This window comes from Protopterus annectens, chromosome 4.part0 (genome assembly GCF_019279795.1).
Source record: "Protopterus annectens isolate FY-2018-M chromosome 4.part0, PAN1.0, whole genome shotgun sequence".
In the NCBI taxonomy this organism is placed as follows: Eukaryota; Metazoa; Chordata; order Ceratodontiformes; family Protopteridae; genus Protopterus; species Protopterus annectens.
Window position 1 is genome coordinate 896,437,542 of NC_056733.1, and position 21,056 is coordinate 896,458,597.

At 42.4% G+C, this 21,056-nt stretch overlaps 1 protein-coding gene across 1 annotated transcript in view; it reads right to left on the reverse strand.

Annotated features, from left to right (window-relative positions):
* RAB36 (RAB36, member RAS oncogene family) overlaps positions 1–21,056 on the reverse strand; it is a 522,669-nt gene that overhangs the window by 445,151 nt on the left and 56,462 nt on the right. Inside the window, exon 3 of the mRNA XM_044068859.1 lies at positions 4,493–4,584. Within this exon, the coding sequence (XP_043924794.1) occupies positions 4,493–4,584 (92 nt within the window). The remainder of the gene's footprint in view (positions 1–4,492; positions 4,585–21,056) is intronic.

Genomic DNA, 21,056 nt, shown 5'->3' on the forward strand with positions numbered 1-21,056 from the left:
AAAATAAACAAAAAACTGGATACTTAATGTTATATATTATAGCTCCGAGTTTGCTGAGTGTCCTTCCTTCGATTAGCTCACTGTAAAATGGCAGAACACTCACAACTGAGCTTCTTGGGTGACAGAAAGTTGAAACCTGAGACAGCTTTTAAGAAAGAAATCTCAAAAGAACCAATGAGGTGCTTAGTCTAAGCTGTAGTCCAGGAGACCTCAGTCAGCCAATGACCTCAAACAATTCTCTCTCACTGAAATGCCTGACGGCTTTGGCTAAAACAAGATGTCCCTGAATTATGTGCTCAGACACAGCCTCCACAAACACTAGGCCCAAATACAAGCCTGAATATGGAAATGCTACAAATATCCCCACTACTTAGAACAAACTGCAGAAATGTTACTCACAGCTGAAAAGCAGCAGTGAGCCTTTAAATGAAAGTTTTAAACAGCTAAAGGAGCCACTAGAAAAAAGAGTAACTGCAACAAGTTATCATAAACTAACATTAAAGTGGTGCTTACACCTTTTGAGTACTTCTGTACAGTTTACAGTCATTCTTCAAGCTATTTCTACATTCATTGACTGCCTCTGGGATTTTCAAAGTTGTGTTCTTGTCCGGAGTAAGGTAGGCCCTTGCTGAAATCATATCCAAATGTGCTCCAATGAAGTCTATGGTTTGAACTGGCTGCAGCTGGGATGTCGAAGTATTGATTGTTATGCCTAGAGAAAGAGCTAGCTGTAACAAATAATCTCTGGCCTGAACAAGTAGATGCCTGGTTGGCACAGTTAGGAGCCAGTTATTCAGCTATAGAAACACATGGAATCCTTGCAGCCTGAGATGGGCTGCAACAACCGCTATGCATTTGGTGAACACCGAGGGCTGTAGTGAGACTGAACGGAAGCAATCTAAATTGGTAGTGGCTGGATGCCAGCCTGAAATGAAGGTACCATCTGGAGTGCCTGTCCATTCTGATGTGGTAGTTTGCATCCTTCAGGTCTACAGATTACATCCAATCTTCCATTCTCAGGAGAGGTAGAATGGACTGGACTGTGACCATCCTGAATTTTGAATTTTTCACCAATTTGTTCAGTGATGTCAAGTCCTGGATCAACCATAGCTTCCCCGTCTTTTCTGATACTAAAAAGAATCTTGAGTAAATGCCCGATCCTACTTGGTCGGGAGTGACCTCCTGGATGGCTCTTTTTTGTAGCAGCTCTGCAGTTTCTTGAGCTGCCTTTTTCCTCTGATTGGGAGAGACATCAGGGAGGACAGACTTTGGTATGGGGTTTTCCAAAAAAGGAATAAATTATCCTCTGGATACAATCCTTAGCACCCACTGATCATTTGTGATGGCTGCCCAGGCTTGTGGGTGTAAGGAGAAGTGCCCCTCAACTGCCTCCAGAGGAGGGCAGTCAGGCCACCATTCAGGAGCACTGGAAGGGTCTGTCTGAGAAGGAATCTCGAGACTCTGTGTTCTGCAGACACCCTCTTCTCACAGGGGTGGTGTCTTCCACTATAGCTGTTACCCTCTCTGCCTCTAGGGGAAAAGTTTCCCTGAGATTCCTGAAAAGGACCTTGAGATTTCTTTAACCACAATTTTTCCCCCGTACTGGTTCCTGGAGAAGGACCTTTGTGGGGCAGAAAAATGGATTTCAATGGCAGACAAGGTCTTTCTATCTTTCTCACTCCGGGACAGTGTGTCTCTGACTGTTGAACCAAACAAACATGATCCGTTGAAGGGGTCATTGATGAATGATGGCTGGAAAGGTTCTGCGAAGTCACACAACCACATCCAGGCATGGCACCTGATGGCAATGCCCAAACCAGCCACCCTAGATGTGCCCTCTGTAGTGTGGGAGATCAACCTCGTGGATGCATTAGATATGGAAAGTAGAGTGGCCATTCTGGAAAAAAAGGTCTTCTGATTCTTGGCAAACGTGGACTCTGGTGTAGACTCAGACAGTTCTTTGACAAGGTCTCTGTGCAGTCTAGTAAAATTGGATATGTAGTTTAATGCTTGTAAGGCAAAAGTGGATGAAGAGTAAACTCTCTTACCGAATCTATCCATAGCCTTAGACTCCCTGCTAGGGGAATGGACAGAGGAGCTTTCTTGAGCCAGCTCAATCTTAGTGGCTGCCACAACCACCATGGCATCTACTGGGATTCCTTTAATCCAACATGGTTTGTCAGTAGGTGTATTCAGAATCTTGTTGGCCCTCTTTGGGATAGGCTCTACAGTGTCTGGTTCCTTCCATGCCCTGGTAGATACTAGGTCAATCAACACATCTGCAGGGGTGACATCCAAGATGTAGATGGGCCAGACCTGAAAGCCTCCAACAGCACTGTTTCCTCTGGGATGGGGTTTTAGACAGACCAACCACCTCTTTGGTGGAGTATCACTAAGATGTCCACAAAGGAGACATACTCAAGTGGAGATCTTGGGGACCCCTCCCCTTCCTCAAAGTCAGTGTCGATAGTGAGGACTTCCTGGTGGGAATCCAGGTGCCTCCTTTTACACTCTCTCTTCCAAGGGACCTCCTCAGTAAGATGCTCCAGAGAAGTGTCAGAAGAAAACTGGGGTTCCACTGAAGGGATGGGCAATATGCTCTCCAGGGCCAGCTATCCTCATGGTAGAAGAGAGGCCTCAGACTCAGGATCCATGGGGGTGGGGAGTGGTGCAGAGGGAGCAGGAACTGAGGCTCTCCTGGGATGAGAGAAGATCCTCTCCATCACGTCAAATGTAGAGGTACTTAGAGTACCTGAAGGTTGTCCCTCTGGAGCCAAAGTCAACAGAATGGATGTCCCCCATGCACCTGGAACCCTCCTCTCTGAAGGAGGAGTTGGAGCTGAGCTATCAAAAGCAGAGGCTGCGAGGGGAAGTGACACTTCTGAAAACTTTAGAGTTGGTGTAAACCCCCAGACATGACATTGCGGCTCTGGCTCTGAAACAAGCTAGGCACTGACATGGTCAAGGAACAGCGTGTTGGGGAGGCCATTGGAGACGAAGTGATATCTTGGCTCTCAGAACCAAAGCACCAGCAGACTCTAAAACCATGGGTTAAATTGGAGAAAGAGCAACAGGACAGTATGGGGAGATTCTGCTCACAGATCCGGAGCTGGCAAAATCTCCACCTGGATCTGTGCCTGAAGAAACTGCCTCATCAGTTTATCCACATCATTCTCGGACAGAGTACTGGAAGACCTTGTGGAAGAAGAGGTCAAGGGCAGTCTAGAAGGCTTCTTAGGGGACATCTTTCTGTGAGGAGACCTCTGCATTGAAGTACTAGCCTCCAAACCAGCAAGTGGAGCCCACATAGGAGGAGGACAAGGTGGAGACAACACAGTCAGCCCCAGGGAAGTCGGATCCAATGCTTTTGGTGCCCGACATAGCAGAAGAAGACTGATCTGGAGAGCATTTCCTGGCTTCCCAGGTCTCCTTGTGTTTTCTGGCAGGGGGTTGAGCCCCTGAGGTGGAAGGGACAGCAGGAGAGGAGGTAAAAGGAAGCCTTAAGAATAAGCTTGTTCTGCTGATCCATCAGGAAACATGGATGGAAGGCAGAGCAAATAGAGCAGTAGTGGTCCAAGTGATAGGGCCCTAGACAGTAAATGCACCCCTGTGGGCATTAAACAACTGGATCTTGTGCCCACAGGAAGTGCATTTTTTCAACCCTAAAGGTTTGTCCAATTTAGGATTGGACTTGGATTCCATAACAGCAAAAAAGAGAGAGAAAGGAAAGAACAGAGAATAGCTAAATATGAGACTGGGTAGGAGAGAGGATGACAGGAAAGAAGCTAAACAGTAGAAATTTAACTCACTTGCAACAAAAAACTTTCATAGACTGGAGGAGATCTGGAGCTATGAAAACCTCGAGCATACTCAACGAGTGGCAAAAGAGATCTGAGGCAGACTGGGTGAATGGGGCATTATTGGTAGGATGGGAGGAGCTCGAGCTTCGATCTCTCAGCTTGGAAAGTGGTTGGGTCGGATCCGAGCCCCTCAGGTTGAGGAAGAATGACAGTGACAATATCAGATCAGCTGTTACTTACACACGTTTAAGAGCCTTGTGGTCCTGCAGCAGGGGATGCAGGGGGGAGTGAATGTTCATAGGTTCATAGGTATCTACTAGGCTATCTGCCCGAGGGCATTTATAAGCGTAGCCAGAGTGTGTCAGCTATCACCGCACCATTGATTAATTAACTGATCCTCTGTCAAGTAGAGCCAATGAAGTGATGCCAGGGGTGTATTTTCTGTTACCCATCCACTCGTCAAGGTTTATGCTGTCCATCTCTTTATACAAACATAATATAGGAAAATGAGCAACTAGAGGACAGGGATGGGGTTTGTACTGGATGTCCAAAGTAAATATCTCCAAATACTAATCTTTTATTAAAATGTTATGAAGTAAAATAGGTCCATACTGCTTTGTTAACAAAAGGATTACTTCTCCTCCACAAAGAAAGTGGACACTTGGCTGCAATAATGGTCATTAGGAACTCACCCTGCAAGGCCTGTATTCCTTTCCTGACAGGCGTTTCGCACCTCTGCTTGGAAATGGTCTTTGAACTGGTGGCAGGCCTCAGGTGTGTACCACTAGGAAGAAAAGTGCATAATTAATTTCAGAAAATTGAACTACAAATTATTTGTCATTACTTTGCACTTATTCTAAGCAGAAGAGTGTTAAAGAAAATCTCTGTTTAAAAAGCTTTCAACATTCTTATTAAAATTATCCACTCAAACTAGAAAGCAGATTTGGAAAACAAGGAATTTGGATTTTAAATGTGCTCAGGTTTCTGACCCCAGTGAAGGTAATCCATAAACAGAATGTCCCATAACAGGCCTCAGCTCCCTGCAGGCAAGCACCTGATTAGCTGCAAGCACTAGACTCCTGAACAGAGTAAGAGATTTAAAGAATTTTGATGAAAGGGATGCAGATTAGCGAAAAGGGGCAGGGGAATGTATTGTCCTGTGGTCTAACTGCACCTGTCTACAACTCCTGTGTAGTAGAAAACTAGTGAAAACAAAAAAAGAGAGCGGATTTGTAGAACTAAACTCTTTTATTGGTAAGCGCTTTCATTGGCAAAAGGTAAGCCAACTTCTTCAGACCATCGAAAAACATACAAGATACAATCCCATGTGAAAAGGAATGCCTTTTATACACAGTGTTAGTCTAATCAAGCAATCAATTAATTAAGTAAAAAACAATCAACAATAAAAAACCACAAGTAACCATTTGTTTGCTGAACCAGAGATTTGTTTTACATAAGTTTTCCTAAAGTCAGTAAGCCTTAGACAATAAACTTTCTCAAGCCTAATTTATCTCAGTATTAAAAATACCAAATCACCCAGCCTTGCGATGGTAACATATTTACTTTAAAATTACTAAATTTTTAAAACCATGTATAATAAAAGATCCTAAATGGATCTATTTATTCAAAAAAGGCTTGTAATGCTTATCTAGCTAAGGCTTTTATTTTGAGTAAACATTTGACAGATACATATTCATTTAAACCCGGCATAATATAAGCCATGGTACGGATCTGCCATGCCAATTCTATTTCCTCGAGTTTAAGTTGCCATGGGCCACCCCTGCTGCTACGGTCTACTTTTTGCAAGACAATAAAACTGAACTTATGGTCTGGGTGTTCTATTATATGCCTTGCTAGGGCACTTGTACTGGTCTGCCTATCAATGCTATATTGATGCTCGTATATCCTTTGCTTGAGCTTTTGTTCTGTTTTTCCAGTATAGTAACCTTCGCATTGGTTGCAGACAGCCCCATATACTAACCCTTGGGAATCACATGTATGACTACCCCAAATTTGATAGGTCTTTTCTCTGATGTTAACCTTATTAGTCACTTTAATATGTTTACATTGGGCACATCTTCCACATTTAAACATACCAGTTTGGCCTCTTAAAGCTTTTTTCGGTCTCTCAACCAAGTTTTTCAAATTGAGACCTCTTCTGTATGTTATAGCTGGTGTTGTGCCCAACATTTTGACTAATTCGTTATCCTGTTGTATTAAAGACCAATTTTTACACATAATCTCCCTAATGCTGCTTGCATCTAGGAAATAGGTTGTTAAAAAACTAGTTGCCCCATTCAATACCTTTTCTTTTCCCTGGGAAATGTTAATAACATTCCCCACAGGAGGGGTTGTGTAAACTTGTTTTTCTTGTACCAAAGGTTGAAAATACCCTATTGATCTCTTATTACGTACCTCTTCCATCACTTGATCGATTAAGGGTAAAGGATAAGCTCTTTTTAAGAACATTTCCTTGAGGAGATCACACTCCTCTAAGAAATCATCGAAATTGGATACCATCCTCGCTGCTCTTACTGCCTGTCCCTTAACCACTGCCCTTTTCTGATGGAGGGGATGGCAACTTGTGAAATGTAAGAATGTATTAGAGTATGTGGGTTTTAGATGGATGGTAGAACTAAATTGCCTATTGTTACTGTCTTTAGAATAGAATAGAATCCACTTTACTAAGGTGGATGTCCAAAAAATTAACTTCATTTTGGCCTACTTGGTATGTAAATTCCAAGAATGAAGTAAATGAAGTAATTTCAGTTATAAACCCATTAATCATGTCCACCGGCCCCTTCCACAAGAAGAACATGTCATCCTGGTACCTTGTGTACCAGGCTACATGTTCTTTGTATGTTGTACAATTAAATAGGAAGGACCTTTCCCAATAGGCCAAGACACTGTTAGCAAAACTGCTCCCACAAGGGGAGCCCATTGCAATGCCACTCTTTTGGAGGAACAATTTGTCTGAAAAAAGAATATAATTATTCTCCAGTATTATTTCAAGGAGAACTTCTATCAAATTAATTTGCTGATATTCCATCCCTCTTATGTGAAGGAACTCTCTAACCCATTCAATTCCTGTTTGGTGTGGAATGGAGGTATAGAGGTCCTTGATGTCAACTGTAAGGAAAATGTGATGTTCATTGAACTCTAGTGCATTAATATTTTCCAAAAAATGCCAAGAATCTCGACATACTTGTGTCTCTGACTTAACAAATGGTTTCAACTTGCAGTCAACAAACTTGGCACAAGCATATGTCACAGAACCCCTACCGTCCACAATAGGTCTAAAGGGTGGACTATTTAGATCCTTATGTATTTTAGGGGCACCAAACAATGTTGGAACTACTGGGGCTGGCATGGTCAAAAAATGGTATGTATTCACATCAATGCTCCCTTCAAGAAAAAGGTCGCTCAACATGCTATTAATTTTATTATATGCAACATTTAGCTCATTCTGGCTTGCACTAACATATACATCACTATTTAATAAACTCAACATTCTTGTTTCATATACCTGATGGTCCATAAACACCAGCCCACCTCCTTTATCGGGTTTCATAACCCTCACGTTACATACATTAAGCAGTTTGAGAAGATCCCGTTCATTAACAGTGATGTTTCTATTTCTGTTATACTTAGCTACACTACAATTAAGTGCATGCCTAATGTCCATTTCACAAATTTTCTCAAACATACCCAATGACGCTTGGAGGGGCGGGTTGAACAGACTTGAAACTCTTAAACTGTTAATAAGTCCAGAGTTTTGTCCCAGTTCACAAGTCAGATTGAGTTTATGAACAAACATTTTCAAGTCTATAACAGTTCTGACTACATCAGCTCTGTGGTCCGGAACAAAAGTCAGCCCTTTGACAAACAAATTGGCACAACAAGTAACAAGCCCCACAAAGGAGGTGCCAAAACAGAAGGAGGAGGTAGTCCAATGCCTACCCAAAGTTTTAGTGAATACAGAAAGAGACTTCCATATCTTTAATTTTAGCTCTTTGGAAGTTGATGAGGAAATGGCCAATTTGTTTGCCAAAGGGTTGACTTTTGTTCCCTCCAAGCGTCATTGGCTATGTTTGAGAAAATTTGTGAAATGGACATTAGGCATGCACTTAATGGTAGTGTAGCTAAGTATAACAGAAATAGAAACATCACTGTTAATGAACGGGATCTTCTCAAACTGCTTAATGTATGCAACGTGAGGGTTATGAAACCCGATAAAGGAGGTGGGCTGGTGTTTATGGAGCAACAGGTCTATGAAACAAGAATGTTGAGTTTATTAAATAGTGATGTATATGTTAGTGCAAGCCAGAATGAGCTAAATGGGGCATATAATAAAATTAATAGCATGTTGAGCAACCTTTTTCTTGAAGGGAGCATTGATGTGAATACATACCATTTTTTGACCATGCCAGCCCCAGTAGTTCCAACATTGTTTGGTGCCCCTAAAATACATAAGGATCTAAATAGTCCACCCTTTAGACCTATTGTGGATGGTAGGGGGTCTGTGACATATGCTTGTGCCAAGTTTGTTGACTGCAAGTTGAAACTGTTTGTTAAATCAGAGACACAAGTATGTCGAGATTCTTGGCATTTTTTGGAAAATATTAATGCACTAGAGTTCAATGAACATCACATTTTCCTTACAGTTGACATCAAGGACCTCTATACCTCCATTCCACACCGAACAGGAATTGAATGGGTTAGAGGGTTCCTTCACATAAGAGGGATGGAACATCAGCAAATTAATTTGATAGAAGTTCTCCTTGAAATAATACTGGAGAATAATTATATTCTTTTTTCAGCCAAATTGTTCCTCCAAAAGAGTGGCATTGCAATGGGCTCCCCTTGTGGGAGCAGTTTTGCTAACAGTGTCTTGGCCTATTGGGAAAGGTACATCCTATTTAATTGTACAACATACAAAGAACGTGTAGCCTGGCACACAAGGTACCAGGATGACATGTTCTTCTTGTGGAAGGGGCCGGTGGACATGATTAATGGGTTTATAACTGAAATTACTTCATTTACTTCATTCTTGGAATTTACATACCAAGTAGGCCAAAATGAGGTTAATTTTTTGGATATCCACCTTAGTAAAGACAATAACAATAGGCAATTTAGTTCTACCATCCATCTAAAACCCACATACTCTAATACATTCTTACATTTCACAAGTTGCCATCCCCTCCATCAGAAAAGGGCAGTGGTTAAGGGACAGGCAGTAAGAGCAGCGAGGATGGTATCCAATTCCGATGATTTCTTAGAGGAGTGTAATCTCCTCAAGGAAATGTTCTTAAAAAGAGCTTATCCTTTACCTGTAATCGATCAAGTGATGGAAGAGGTACGTAATACAAGATCAATAGGGTATTTTCAACCTTTGGTACAAGAAAAACAAGTTTACACAACCCCACCAGTGGGGAATGTTATTAACATTTCCCAGGGAAAAGAAAAGGTATTGAATGGGGCAACTAGTTTTTTAACAACCTAGTCCCTAGATGCAAGCAGCATTAGGGAGATTATATGTAAAAATTGGTCTTTAATACAACAGGATAACGAATTAGTCAAAATGTTGGGCACAACACCAGCTATAACATACAGAAAAGATCTCAATTTGAAAAACTTGGTTCAGAGACCGAAAAAAGCTTTAAGAGGCCAAACTGGTATGTTTAAATGTGGAAGATGTGCCCGATGTAAACATATTAAAGTGACTAATAAGGTTAACATCAGAGAAAAGACCTATCAAATTTGGGGTAGACATACATGTGATTCCCAAGGGTTAGTATATGGGGCTGTCTGCAACCAATGCGAAGGTTACTATATTGGAAAAACAGAACAAAAGCTCAAGCAAAGGATATACGAGCATCAATATAGCATTGATAGGCAGACCAGTACAAGTGCCCTAGCAAGGCATATAATAGAACACCCAGACCATAAGTTCAGTTTTATTGTCTTGCAAAAAGTAGACCGTAGCAGCAGGGGTGGCCCATGGCAACTTAGAACTCGAGGAAATAGAATTGGCATGGCAGATCCGTACCATGGCTTATATTATGCCGGGTTTAAATGAATATGTATCTATCAAATGTTTACTCAAAATAAAAGCCTTAGCTAGATAAGCATTACAAGCCTTTTTGAATAAATAGATCCATTTAGGATCTTTTAATATACATGGTTTTAAAAATTTAGTAATTTTAAAGTAAATATGTTACCATCACAAGGCTGGCTGATTTGGTATTTTTAACATTGAGATAAGTTAGGCTTGAGAAAGTTTATTGTCTAAGGCTTACTGACTTTAGGAAAACTTATGTAAAACAAATCTCTGGTTCAGCAAACAAATGGTTACTTGTGTTTTTTTATTGTTGATTGTTTTTTACTTAATTAATTGATTGCTTGATTAGACTAACTGTGTATAAAAGGCATTCCTTTTCACATGGGATTGTATTTTGTATGTTTTTCGATGGTCTGAAGAAGTTGGCTTACCTTTTGCCAACGAAAGCGCTTACCAATAAAGGAGTTTAGTTCTACAAATCCGCTCTCTTTTTTTGTTTTCACTAGTTTTGGGATTTTTGTCAGTAGAAAACTAGTGTCTGCTTATTTTTACACCACATTTTAAAACATAGTTTCAATGCAATTTACATCTAGACGACAGAATGATTGAAGATGTAATATCTTGTTCTCATGAGTAATTCTTGGTATACATTATTTTGTGGGTCATATGACAGGCAGTGCATTATTACTACTGCCTATCAGGACAAACTGCACATGCAAAAGTAGTTCTAGGCATGGCACTTACAGGGCAGAATACATAATCCCTGGGATTCATTAACACCTTCAGTAAGTGTACACCTTTTGAGTGAACAGACAACACAGACATGATTCACAACTTCTTCCTCCTAATTTTAATTTTCTTACAAATTTTCTTGCAGCCTTAAATATTGAGGGGGATTCATAAAGGTTTCTACAAAGTGTACACTACATGTACACTTAGTGTGTAATTTTTCTGAGTGACTAAAAAGCACAGAAAATGTGTCAGGGATGTTCTTGAATACAGATCACATACACTTAGCACACACTTAGTGTAGGCGTTAATGAATTTGGCCCAACTTTGTTAACTGGGGGAGACAGAAGATGAATGATTTAGATCCAGACATAAACCAGTGAGTCACCAGCATCCTCTCAAAAGTGATCCAATAAAGCAAACAAGAAATGCACAATTAACATAAAAAACAGCATTACAAAAGTGTGTCATCTCAGCGAAAACATTTGTTACAATTAAATTACAAGTAAAGTAGCTATCCAGTAGTATCCAGTACACATTTGGCTATTCCCTAATCCAGTCTTATAACAACACAGTGAAACGTAGATTCACATGTATAACCTAAGTGTATGGATTCATTTCTAATGACTACCAAACCCTTAACTAACCTCTCCTGCTCCAGCATGTGCCGCATTAGCAGTCAGCTCTGCCACAGAGACAGCCCACTGTGGTGTCTCCATGGTAAAGCTCCATGGTAGAGTTATCTCTGAATAGGAAATGATTATCGTGAGTTGTACACATCGCAATAACCCTTCTAAATTGGCCCCTATAAGACATTAGGCCATTTATGAGAAACACAAAAGATATGCAATGAGTGAGAAAACAATTAAAGCAATGATTCTTTTTTATCTGAAGAAAATGTACACAAAAAAGAATATAAGACAGTCTCTACAAGAGTGCTCTGTGTTAGTTCTTGTTTGCTTTTTGTCAAAAAGATTTCACTTCCAGCTTCTGATTCAGTGAGTTGCCTCTTCTACAAGCCTACAAGGAAATCGGTTCCCCATTCAATCACTATGGGGCAGCTTCGGGGACACACGGGCTAACAGTATGTGCCAGATAGTGTTCTCTGGCTTGGAAACAACTAGGTCAAAGGAAGCTTGATGACAGCTTGAAATGTACAGTTGTGTTACGTACGCTTACCATAAGAGTAGATGTTTGGATGATTATTGATGCAGTAGCCTTAGCTACATGGTTTATATTCTTATATCCTGCCAAGGATATAACAGTCAGCCAGCTTCCAAAGCTTCAGGACACCTTTCACCCACCATTTACTGATGTCCTTCATGGTTCACTGTTGCAGTCATGACTGTAGGGTTCTTCCTGCCAGCAGCAGCCCCCGATCGGCCAGAGTCCCAAAGTCTGGATCGGGCATCAGCTGAGGTCGCTTTTATCCTGACGTCAATGCGCCAGAAGGTATAAAGACCTCAGCTGATGCCATTTCCCCAGTCTTTCTTGCCGCGTGGTGTCCTGTGCAGTTCACTGATGCTGGGTGGCCTGTTCCTGTTTGTTTTTGGATTTAATCCCAGGATTTTCATTTTATAAGATAAGTACCCCATTGGGGAGGTATTTTTCTTGCTCCAGTCAGATGTCAGAAAAAGTTAATAATTGTATTTCTTGTGGGAAGCAAATACCTCATAGGGATTTTCACTCTTACTGTATTCCCTGCCTGGGTCCTGACCACGACGTTGCTAATTGTGCATTTTGTGCTAGACTTAATCAGCGCACTATTAGGCGTAGATATAACTTTGCCTTTTACTATTTTGGAAAAAGGTTTAATTATAACATGTCTTCGGATTCTTTTCCGGCTTCTGGGGTGTGTAAGAGGTGCAAGGATGCAGACAGGCCTCCGAGGTCCACAGCAAAGGATGTTACTCAGTTATTGTCAGTTGCTGGTTCATCGGTCGTCAGTGAGGCGCTTTTGCAGCCCCTGTCGTCCGCCTCTTTTGAACCAATTGCCTGTACCAACTCCGGTGTGGAGCTGATGGGGTCTTCAGAATTGCCAGGGACTGGACCTTCGGATACTGCTCCCTCAGTTGGGTCCAGAGCCGGTAGGCAGGTACCGGCTTCTGAGGGAGTTCTCAGGCCTTCGCAGCTTCCTGTAAATGTGGATTCAGTTTTACATTCAAAGACAAAATCTAAGGCTCCAGCTAAAGTGAAATGGCAAGCACATGCACCTTTTGATCAGGGTCCTAGGCCTCAGAGGCAGATGCTTAGGATGGCTAAAGATCTCTTAACTATGATCAGGGGTTCACATCCCCCTCCTGACAAGAAGCCTAGATTACAGTCCGATTATGATCCTTCAGACCAAATTTCTGTTTTGTCTGCTTCTTCCCTTGAGCAGGATTATTCTTTTCCTCCTTATGAGGATTCTGATGCTGAAGATTCCTTTCCTTCAGCCTCTCCTCCTGAGGATTATTCTTTTGGTGAAACTTTGCATGATATGAGGGTGCATTTTCACTGGGAAGGGCAGGAATTTTCTGAATCCAAGAAAAGGCTTAGGGATTTTCTTCTTCTCCCACAGCATAGGCCTCTGGTTATTCCCCCTGTATTGGACATTGCAGATGATGTTTTTTTCGGAAGCTTCTCCTTCTCCTGATTCTTTTCTCCCTGCACCGGTCAAACTGGATAGGTATTATAGGGTTCCAGATTCTCACAAGTTTCTTTTTAAGAATTTTTCACCTGATCCGGAAACAATTTCTCAGTGTCCTAAGGGTGTTAAAGCGGCCTCTGCTAAAAATCCTATTCCCTCTGACCGAGAGTCCAGGGCTTTGGAGAGATGGGGTAAAAATGTTTATACTTCTGCTACACTGTCTATTACGGCTTTGAACTGTCAATTTCATGTGCTGAAGTATCAGCAATACCTTTTGTCTGTATTTAAACAAAAGATGTCAGCTGTTTCTATTGGTGCAGATAATCAGGAGTTACAGGATTTATTGCATGCTATTGAACAGGTGGGTAAACATACCCTGCATTGTGGTTTTGATTCTTTGGAAGCTTCTTGTAGGGCTGCGACAACTGGTGCAGTTATTAGAAGACATGCTTGGTTAAAGGAACAAAGCTTGCCAGATCAGGTTAAAGCCAAACTTTTGGATGCCTCTTTGCAGCACGATGTTCTGTTGGGGTCCAAAGCTGAAGAGGTATTAAAGAAAATGGAGGACAAAGCCAAATCTATGCAGATGGTTAAGGATTTTCTACAGGTGCAACCTCCTAGATTTAGCAGACACTGGCCAGCTAAACCTTGGTCCTTTCCGGGCTCGGACAGGTCTCAGAGAGGCAGATTCAGGCGTTCCAGAGGTAGGGGACAGGCATAGACCCATTTTAGGAATAGGCAGTGGAGTTCCCCCTCTCCCAAGGGAGGTGAAGATAAGTCTCAACCCTACCGAAAACAGTCTTTATGACTCTCCCTTTCTGGTTCCAGGGGCTCCTCTCCTGGAAGCACCTTTGGGGGGGGGGGGTTCTTTTTTATCAAAATTAGAGCCACATAACCCAGGACAAATGGGTTCTGGACATAGTCTCAAGAGGTTACAGATTTCATTTCCACACCTTGCCAAAACCGAACGGCTGGCCAGATCTGCCAAATCATCAGTGGGCAGAGGCGCAACGGCAGGTTCAGTCCCTCCCGGTTATGAGGGCCATAGAATTGGTACCAAATTTAGAAATAGGGCAAGGTTTTTATTCCAGACCTTTCCTGGTTCCCAGGAAGGAAAATTCGTGGAGACCAATCCTGGACCTTTCTGTACTAAACACCTTCCTAGATATACCAAAATTCAAGATGCTCACTCTGCAGCAGCTGCTGCCTATGTTGGGCAAGAACATTTGGATGGTGACTTTGGACTTAAAAGAAGCTTACCTGCATATTCCTATAAGGCAAGAGTGCAGAAGGTATCTGCATTTCAAAGCGGGCTCAAAGCATTACCAGTTCTCTGTGCTGCCCTTTGGCTTATCTACTGCACCCAGGGTCTTTACAAAGTGCCTGGCACCAGTAATGGCATTTTGCAGACAGAAGGGGATTCAAATATACCCTTATCTGGATGACTGTCTTATTCAAGTGGATAACAAAGACACTCTACTTCAGCATCTAGCTTTTGTGCAGCATCTTCTTCAGTACCTCGGTTTCATAGTGAATCTAAAGAAATCAAATCTGGTACCCACACAACAGATTACTTTCCTGGGTGCTCTTCTGAGTACTACAACCCAGATGGCTTCCTTGACACCAGACAAAAAAGTGCAACTGGCTTCTTCTTTCCGACACCTGGCTTCAATGAAACAGCTGACTGCAAGAAAAATTCTGCAGGCTTTGGGTTACATGGCTTCCTGCATTCTACTAATACCATATGCAAGACTGCATATGAGGAAACTGCAGTGGTACCTCAAGAGTGTATGGTCTCAGCATTACCACAGTTTGGAAACAGTGATCACGATTTTGCCTTGTCTCCAGCACGAGTTTCTTTGGTGGGCCGAAGCTTGTCTACAGAACAAGGGGAAGCCTTTTTGTCCTCCACCGACCAACCAAGTTCTGACAACGGATGCTTCAGATTATGCCTGGGGAGCCCACATGCACGGGAGATGTCTTCAGGGTGTTTGAACAAAGGAGCAAACACACCTGCACATAAATTTGAAGGAGATGCTAGCTGTACAGAATGCCCTGATAGCCTTCAGGGACCTTCTTCTACCAGGACAACTGTTGATACAGACAGACAACACTACAGTGATGTGGTACATAAACAGGCAGGGGGGCTCTCACTCTTACCCCCTGTGCAGATTAGCCATGACTCTATGGTACGCTGCTCTGACCTGCAGTGTCGACTTACAAGCACAATTCCTGCCAGGAAAAGACAACACTCTGGCAGACACATTGAGCAGACACATTTTGGATCCACACGAATGGATGTTGGATGTTCAGATATTCAGGATGATTATAAAGGCGTGGGGATGTCCGGACATAGATCTCTTTGCATCCCCTCAGAATCATCAACTTCCAACATTCTGCACAAGGACCTACCACAAACTAGCATGGAAAGTGGATGCCCTCTCATTCGGTTGGAAACACCTCTCCGTATATGCTTTTCCTCCTTTTCCTCTTCTCCCTCGGGTACTTCTGAAGATACAACAGGACAGACCGCAAATGATTTTACTGGCTCCCAACTGACCTCGGCAATTCTGGTATTCCACTCTGATGAACCTGGTTCAGGAGCCTCCCTGGATTCTGCCTCAAATCTCTCATCTACTGTCTCAACGGGATGGCCGGATCCTGCACAGTCATGTCAAAACTCTGAATCTAGCTGCCTGGCGGATCCAGGGTCTGTAAACACCTCTACCCTTCCCAAACAGGTAATGGATGTAATCCTTGAAGCTAGATGGCCCAGCACTAGAAAATCTTGTGTGGGTAAATGGAAAAGATTTTTCTCCTGGAATCAAGTTCAGGGTGGTGATTCTGCTGTCCCGAACATTCCTCTGATTTTACAGAGTTGTTACATACGGCCCTATCTTTTTCGTCTGTTAAGCTTCATGCTTCTGCTATTTCTGCACATTACGATACGAATCCTCCTATTTTTTCTCATCCATTACTTAAACAATTTCTTAGAGGGGCTAAGAATATTCGGCCCCCTATGAGGGCTCCTGTTCCCACTTGGGATCTTAACTATGTTTTGGAGAAATTAACCTTGCCTCCTTTTGAACCTGCAGCTTCCACGGATTTGAAATTTTTGTCTTGGAAAACTGCTTTTCTTTTAGCTATTACCTCTGCTAGAAGAATTTCGGAATTGCAAGCACTCATGGCTGTGGAACCCTTCCTTATTTTTCATCAGGACAGGGTATCTCTACGGACTAATCCCACCTTTATGCCCAAGGTGGTTTCGGCAGTGGCCTTGAATCAGTCTATTCATTTGCCTACCTTTTATCCTAATCCTCAAAGTGAGGAAGAAAGTCTTTTGCACTCTTTAGACATGTACAGGCAGCTTCGTTTATACCTGGACAGGACCAAGATATTCCAGAAATCTGATCAGTTGTCTGTCGCTTATGCTCCTACTGTTCAAGGGAAAGCAATCACTAAGCAAACTATTTCCAAGTGGATTGCCCATTGCATCAAGTTCTGTTACTCTTATCATGGTAATCCAGTTCCTGTTAATGTTAGGACTCATTCTACCCAGGCTACTGCTACTTCAGCAGCTTTTCTTTGTGGGGTTCCTACCAAGGATATTTTGGAGGCTGCTACTTGGAGTTCTGTACATACTTTTTCTAAGCATTACAACCTCCCTCTCTATTCTAAATCCAGGGCCAGTTTTGCTTCTGCGGTTTTGCAAGGTTTTGTGACCGCTCCCTCTGTTTCTCCTCCAGCCACCCTTTCTTAGCTTTGGGACTCAACCCTACAGTCATGACTGCAACAGTGAACCACGAAGGACATAGTACAGTTGTGTACTCTTACCATAAATGTAAATGTTCGAGTGTGTTCACTGTTGCAGTCTGGGTTACCCTCCCTCCTACCCCCTCTTTTGTTTTTTTTTGAGTATTATCTGTTATGAGGTATTTTGGCTGATGAGGTTTTGGGCATGGTTTCTTTTTTAACCTTTTCATTCTGGGCACCTGACATCTGGGGCAAGAAAAACTGGGGAAATGACGTCAGCTGAGGTCTTTATGCCTTCTGGTGCATTGACGTCAGGATAAAAGCGACCTCAGCTGACGCCCGATCCAGACTTTGGCCGATCGAGGGCTGCTGCTGGCAGGAAGAACCCTACAGTCATGACTGCAACAGTGAACACACTTGAACATCTACATTTATGGTAAGAGTACACAACTGTACTTTCTTTCTGACAGGATGCAGCTTGGAAGTGGATGAAGGTGGACACTTCTTCCTCTTTCATTCATTCATTCAGAAGTTTCTTGCAGTACTCCTTCCATCTGCCTTTGATGATATCTGGACTGGTAAGCAGACAGTTGTTGGAATCCCTTATGAATGGTGTCTGACAACTATCGTCTTTTTCTTTATGCCACTGCTGCTGTTGTTGGCATCCCTTATGACTCAGGCAGTCCTAATATCCTGTTCTATTTCTCTTTATATGAGCATTCAGCCATCCATTATCAAGACCAGCATTTTTTACTGCTTCATTGAGGATATCTTGCAATTGCTGAATGAATGCCCTCATTTCCTCATCATCAGAGCCATGAGTGGCGGCACATGCTGAGGTTATGAAAACTGCCTCATTTGCACACCAGAGTCTGACTGTCACGAGTTTGTCACTTGTTCTGTGTCAACCCTCAGTGCCTTCAGAAGGTTGTATTTCAGTATACTTCCCACACAGTTTCTAGTCTACCCCCCTGAGTAGTGGACTCTGGATCCCAAGCCTCCTGGATACACATGTTGACCAGCCTCCTCCTTCTCATCATGTCATCCACTTCCAAGCTGCAGCCTGTCAGTGAACCAGTATTGTGTGTAGCAATTCTTAGCTAATGTTTGGTTTTATGTCCCGCTTTCATTTAACAAGGCCATCCTGGATAAACCAACTCCCTTCATAACATACCAGAAAAAAATTCTCAATACCTAATAAACGGCAGGTAAGAGCCTGAAATAACACCATAAAAAAGAGGTACAAGCAGTGGTGCATAGCATTCTGTGCATAATATTATATAATGACATACAGTGCTACATGGCAGCTTAATGAGAAAGTCAAGAATAATGGCTATACAGCACTGTCATCATGAGCAATGTCACTGTGATGAACGCTGCCACACCAAAACCACCAAAAGCAATGTACCTGACAAGAGCTGGTACACCAAAATCACCAATTAGCAGTATATGCTCACAAAAGCTGCCACACCAAAACCACCATTAGCAATGAATGCTAACAAGAACTGGCACATCCAAACCACCAACAGCAATGTACCTGACAAGAGCTGGTACATCAAAACTACCAATTAGCAATGTATGCTGACAAAAGCTCCCACACCAAAGCCACCATTAGCAACATACACTGACAAGAGCTGGCACATCAAAACTACCAATAGGAATGTACCTGACAAGAATCAGTACAACAAAACCACTACTTAGCAATGTATGCTGAAAAAAGTTGCCACATCAAAGACACCAGCAGTAATATGTCTGACAGAGATGGTACAACAAAATCTCTGTTAGTAGGGTATGGTGGCAAACTTCTGCTTACAGGAGCACCTTTTAGCCACCATTTTCATTCCCTGGAGTCACAACTGGGCCTCCAGTCTCAACCCACACCAAAGCTACCATTATAATGTGCATTGACAAAAGCTGGCTCACCAAAATCACCATCTGTAATATGTGCTGGTAAAAGCTGCCACAAGAAATCCAACACTGCCAATGAGCATGGCAAAAACTGCCACATTAAAGGCACCATTACCAAACTACAGTTGTATAAGTAAATGTACCATGAGAGCAGATATATTGATACATCACTGCTGCAGTAGCCTTAGCTAATGGGTTACATCCGCCAAAGGATATGACCACCATCCAGTACACAAAGCTTCATGACACCTTCTATATGTCCTAACCATTGTGGGGCTTGCAGAGAGCCACAAACAAGCAGCGGTTAGGATGCTGAAGCTTCAGAGCTTTCTTGCCTCAAGAAAGGAGGCTGAGCCCTGAAATTAGGTAAATAGCAGGAAATGAAAAAAAAAACATACAAACATTCTATGTATATGGTTAAATTTTCTTTTAGTTGACAGAATTTGGTTGACTAAGCAGATGGTCAACAGGTATGCAAGATCTCACAATTCCCAGGAAAGTTGGGGAGTACGCCACTTCCATGGTACTGTGTGGTCTCGGAATTAGTACATATAATTAGTAGGGGTGTGAGGGTGTAGGGGGGTTTGCCCACTGCAAAAAATGTTTTTCTTGATGTATTTCCTTTTCCTTTTGCAAGCACTGAGGTTATTGCTCAGTGCATGTGTGGTAAGGTGTCAGTGGTTACATTCTTAGCATTTTGTCACTGAGGTTATTGCTCAGTGCATGCGTGGTAAGGTGTCACTGTTTACAGTATTGACACTTTGACACTGAGGTTATTGCTCAGTGCATGTGTGGTAAGGTGTCAGTGTTTACATTCTTAGCACTTTGTCACTGAGGTTATTGCTCAGTGCATGTGTGGTAAGGTCTCAGTGTTTACATTGGTGACACTTTGTCAATGAGGTTATTGCTCAGTGCATGCATGGTAAGGTGTCACTGTTTACAGTATTGACACTTTGTCACTGAGTTTATTGCTCAGTGAATGTATGGTAAGGTGTCAGTGGTTACATTGTTAGCACTTTGTTACTGAGGTTATTGTTCAGTGCATACATGGTAAGGTGTCTGTGGTTACATTGATAGCACTTTGTTACTGAGGCTATTGCTCAGTGCCATACATGGTAAGGTGTCAGTGTTTACATTCTTAGCACTTTGTCGCTGAGTTATTGCTCAGTGCATGCGTGGTAAGGTCTCAGTGTTTACATTGGTGACACTTTGTCACTGAGGTTATCGCTCAGTGCATGCATGGTAAGGTGTCACTGTTTACATTGGTGACACTTTGTCACTGAGGTTATCGCTCAGTGCATGCATGGTAAGGTGTCACTGTTTACATTGTTGACACTTTGTCACTGAGGTTATTGCTCAGTGCATGTGTGGTAAGGTGTCAGTGATTACATTCTTAGCACTTTGTCACTGAAGTTATTGCTCAGTGCATGCATGGTAAGGTCTCAGTGTTTACACTGTTGACACTTTGTCACTGAGGTTATTGCTCAGTGCATGTGTGGCAAGGTGTCAGTGTTTACATTGCTGGCACTTTGTTACTGAGGTTATTGCTCAGTGCATTGCATGGTAAGGTCCCAGTGTTTATACTGTTGTCACTTTGTCACTGAGGTTATTGCTCAGTGCATGCATGGCAAGGTGTCAATGTTTACATTGTCAGCACTTTGTCACTGAGGTTATTGCTCAGTGCATGCATGGTAAGGTCTCAGTCGTTACATTGTTAGCACTTTGTTACTGAGGTTATTGCTCAGTTCATGTGTGGTAAGGTGTCAGTGTTTACATTGTTGACACTTTGTCACTGAGGTTATTGCTCAGTGCATGCATGGTAAGGTGTCAGTGTTTACATTCTTAGCACTTTGTCACTGAGGTTATTGTTCAGTGCATGCATGGGTAAGGTCTCAGTGTTTACGTTGTTGACACTTTGTCACTGAGTTTATTGCTCAGTGCATGCATGGTAAGGTGTCAGTGTTTACATTGTTGGCACTTTGTTACTGAGGTTATTGTTCAGTGCGTGCATGGTAAGGTCTCAGTGTTTACATTGTTGACACTTTGTCACTGAGGTTATTGCTCAGTGCATGCATGGGAAGGTGTCAATTTTTACATTGTTGACACTTTGTCACTGAGGTTATTGCTCTGTGCATGTGTGGTAAGGTGTCAGTGTTTACATTGTTGACATTTTGCT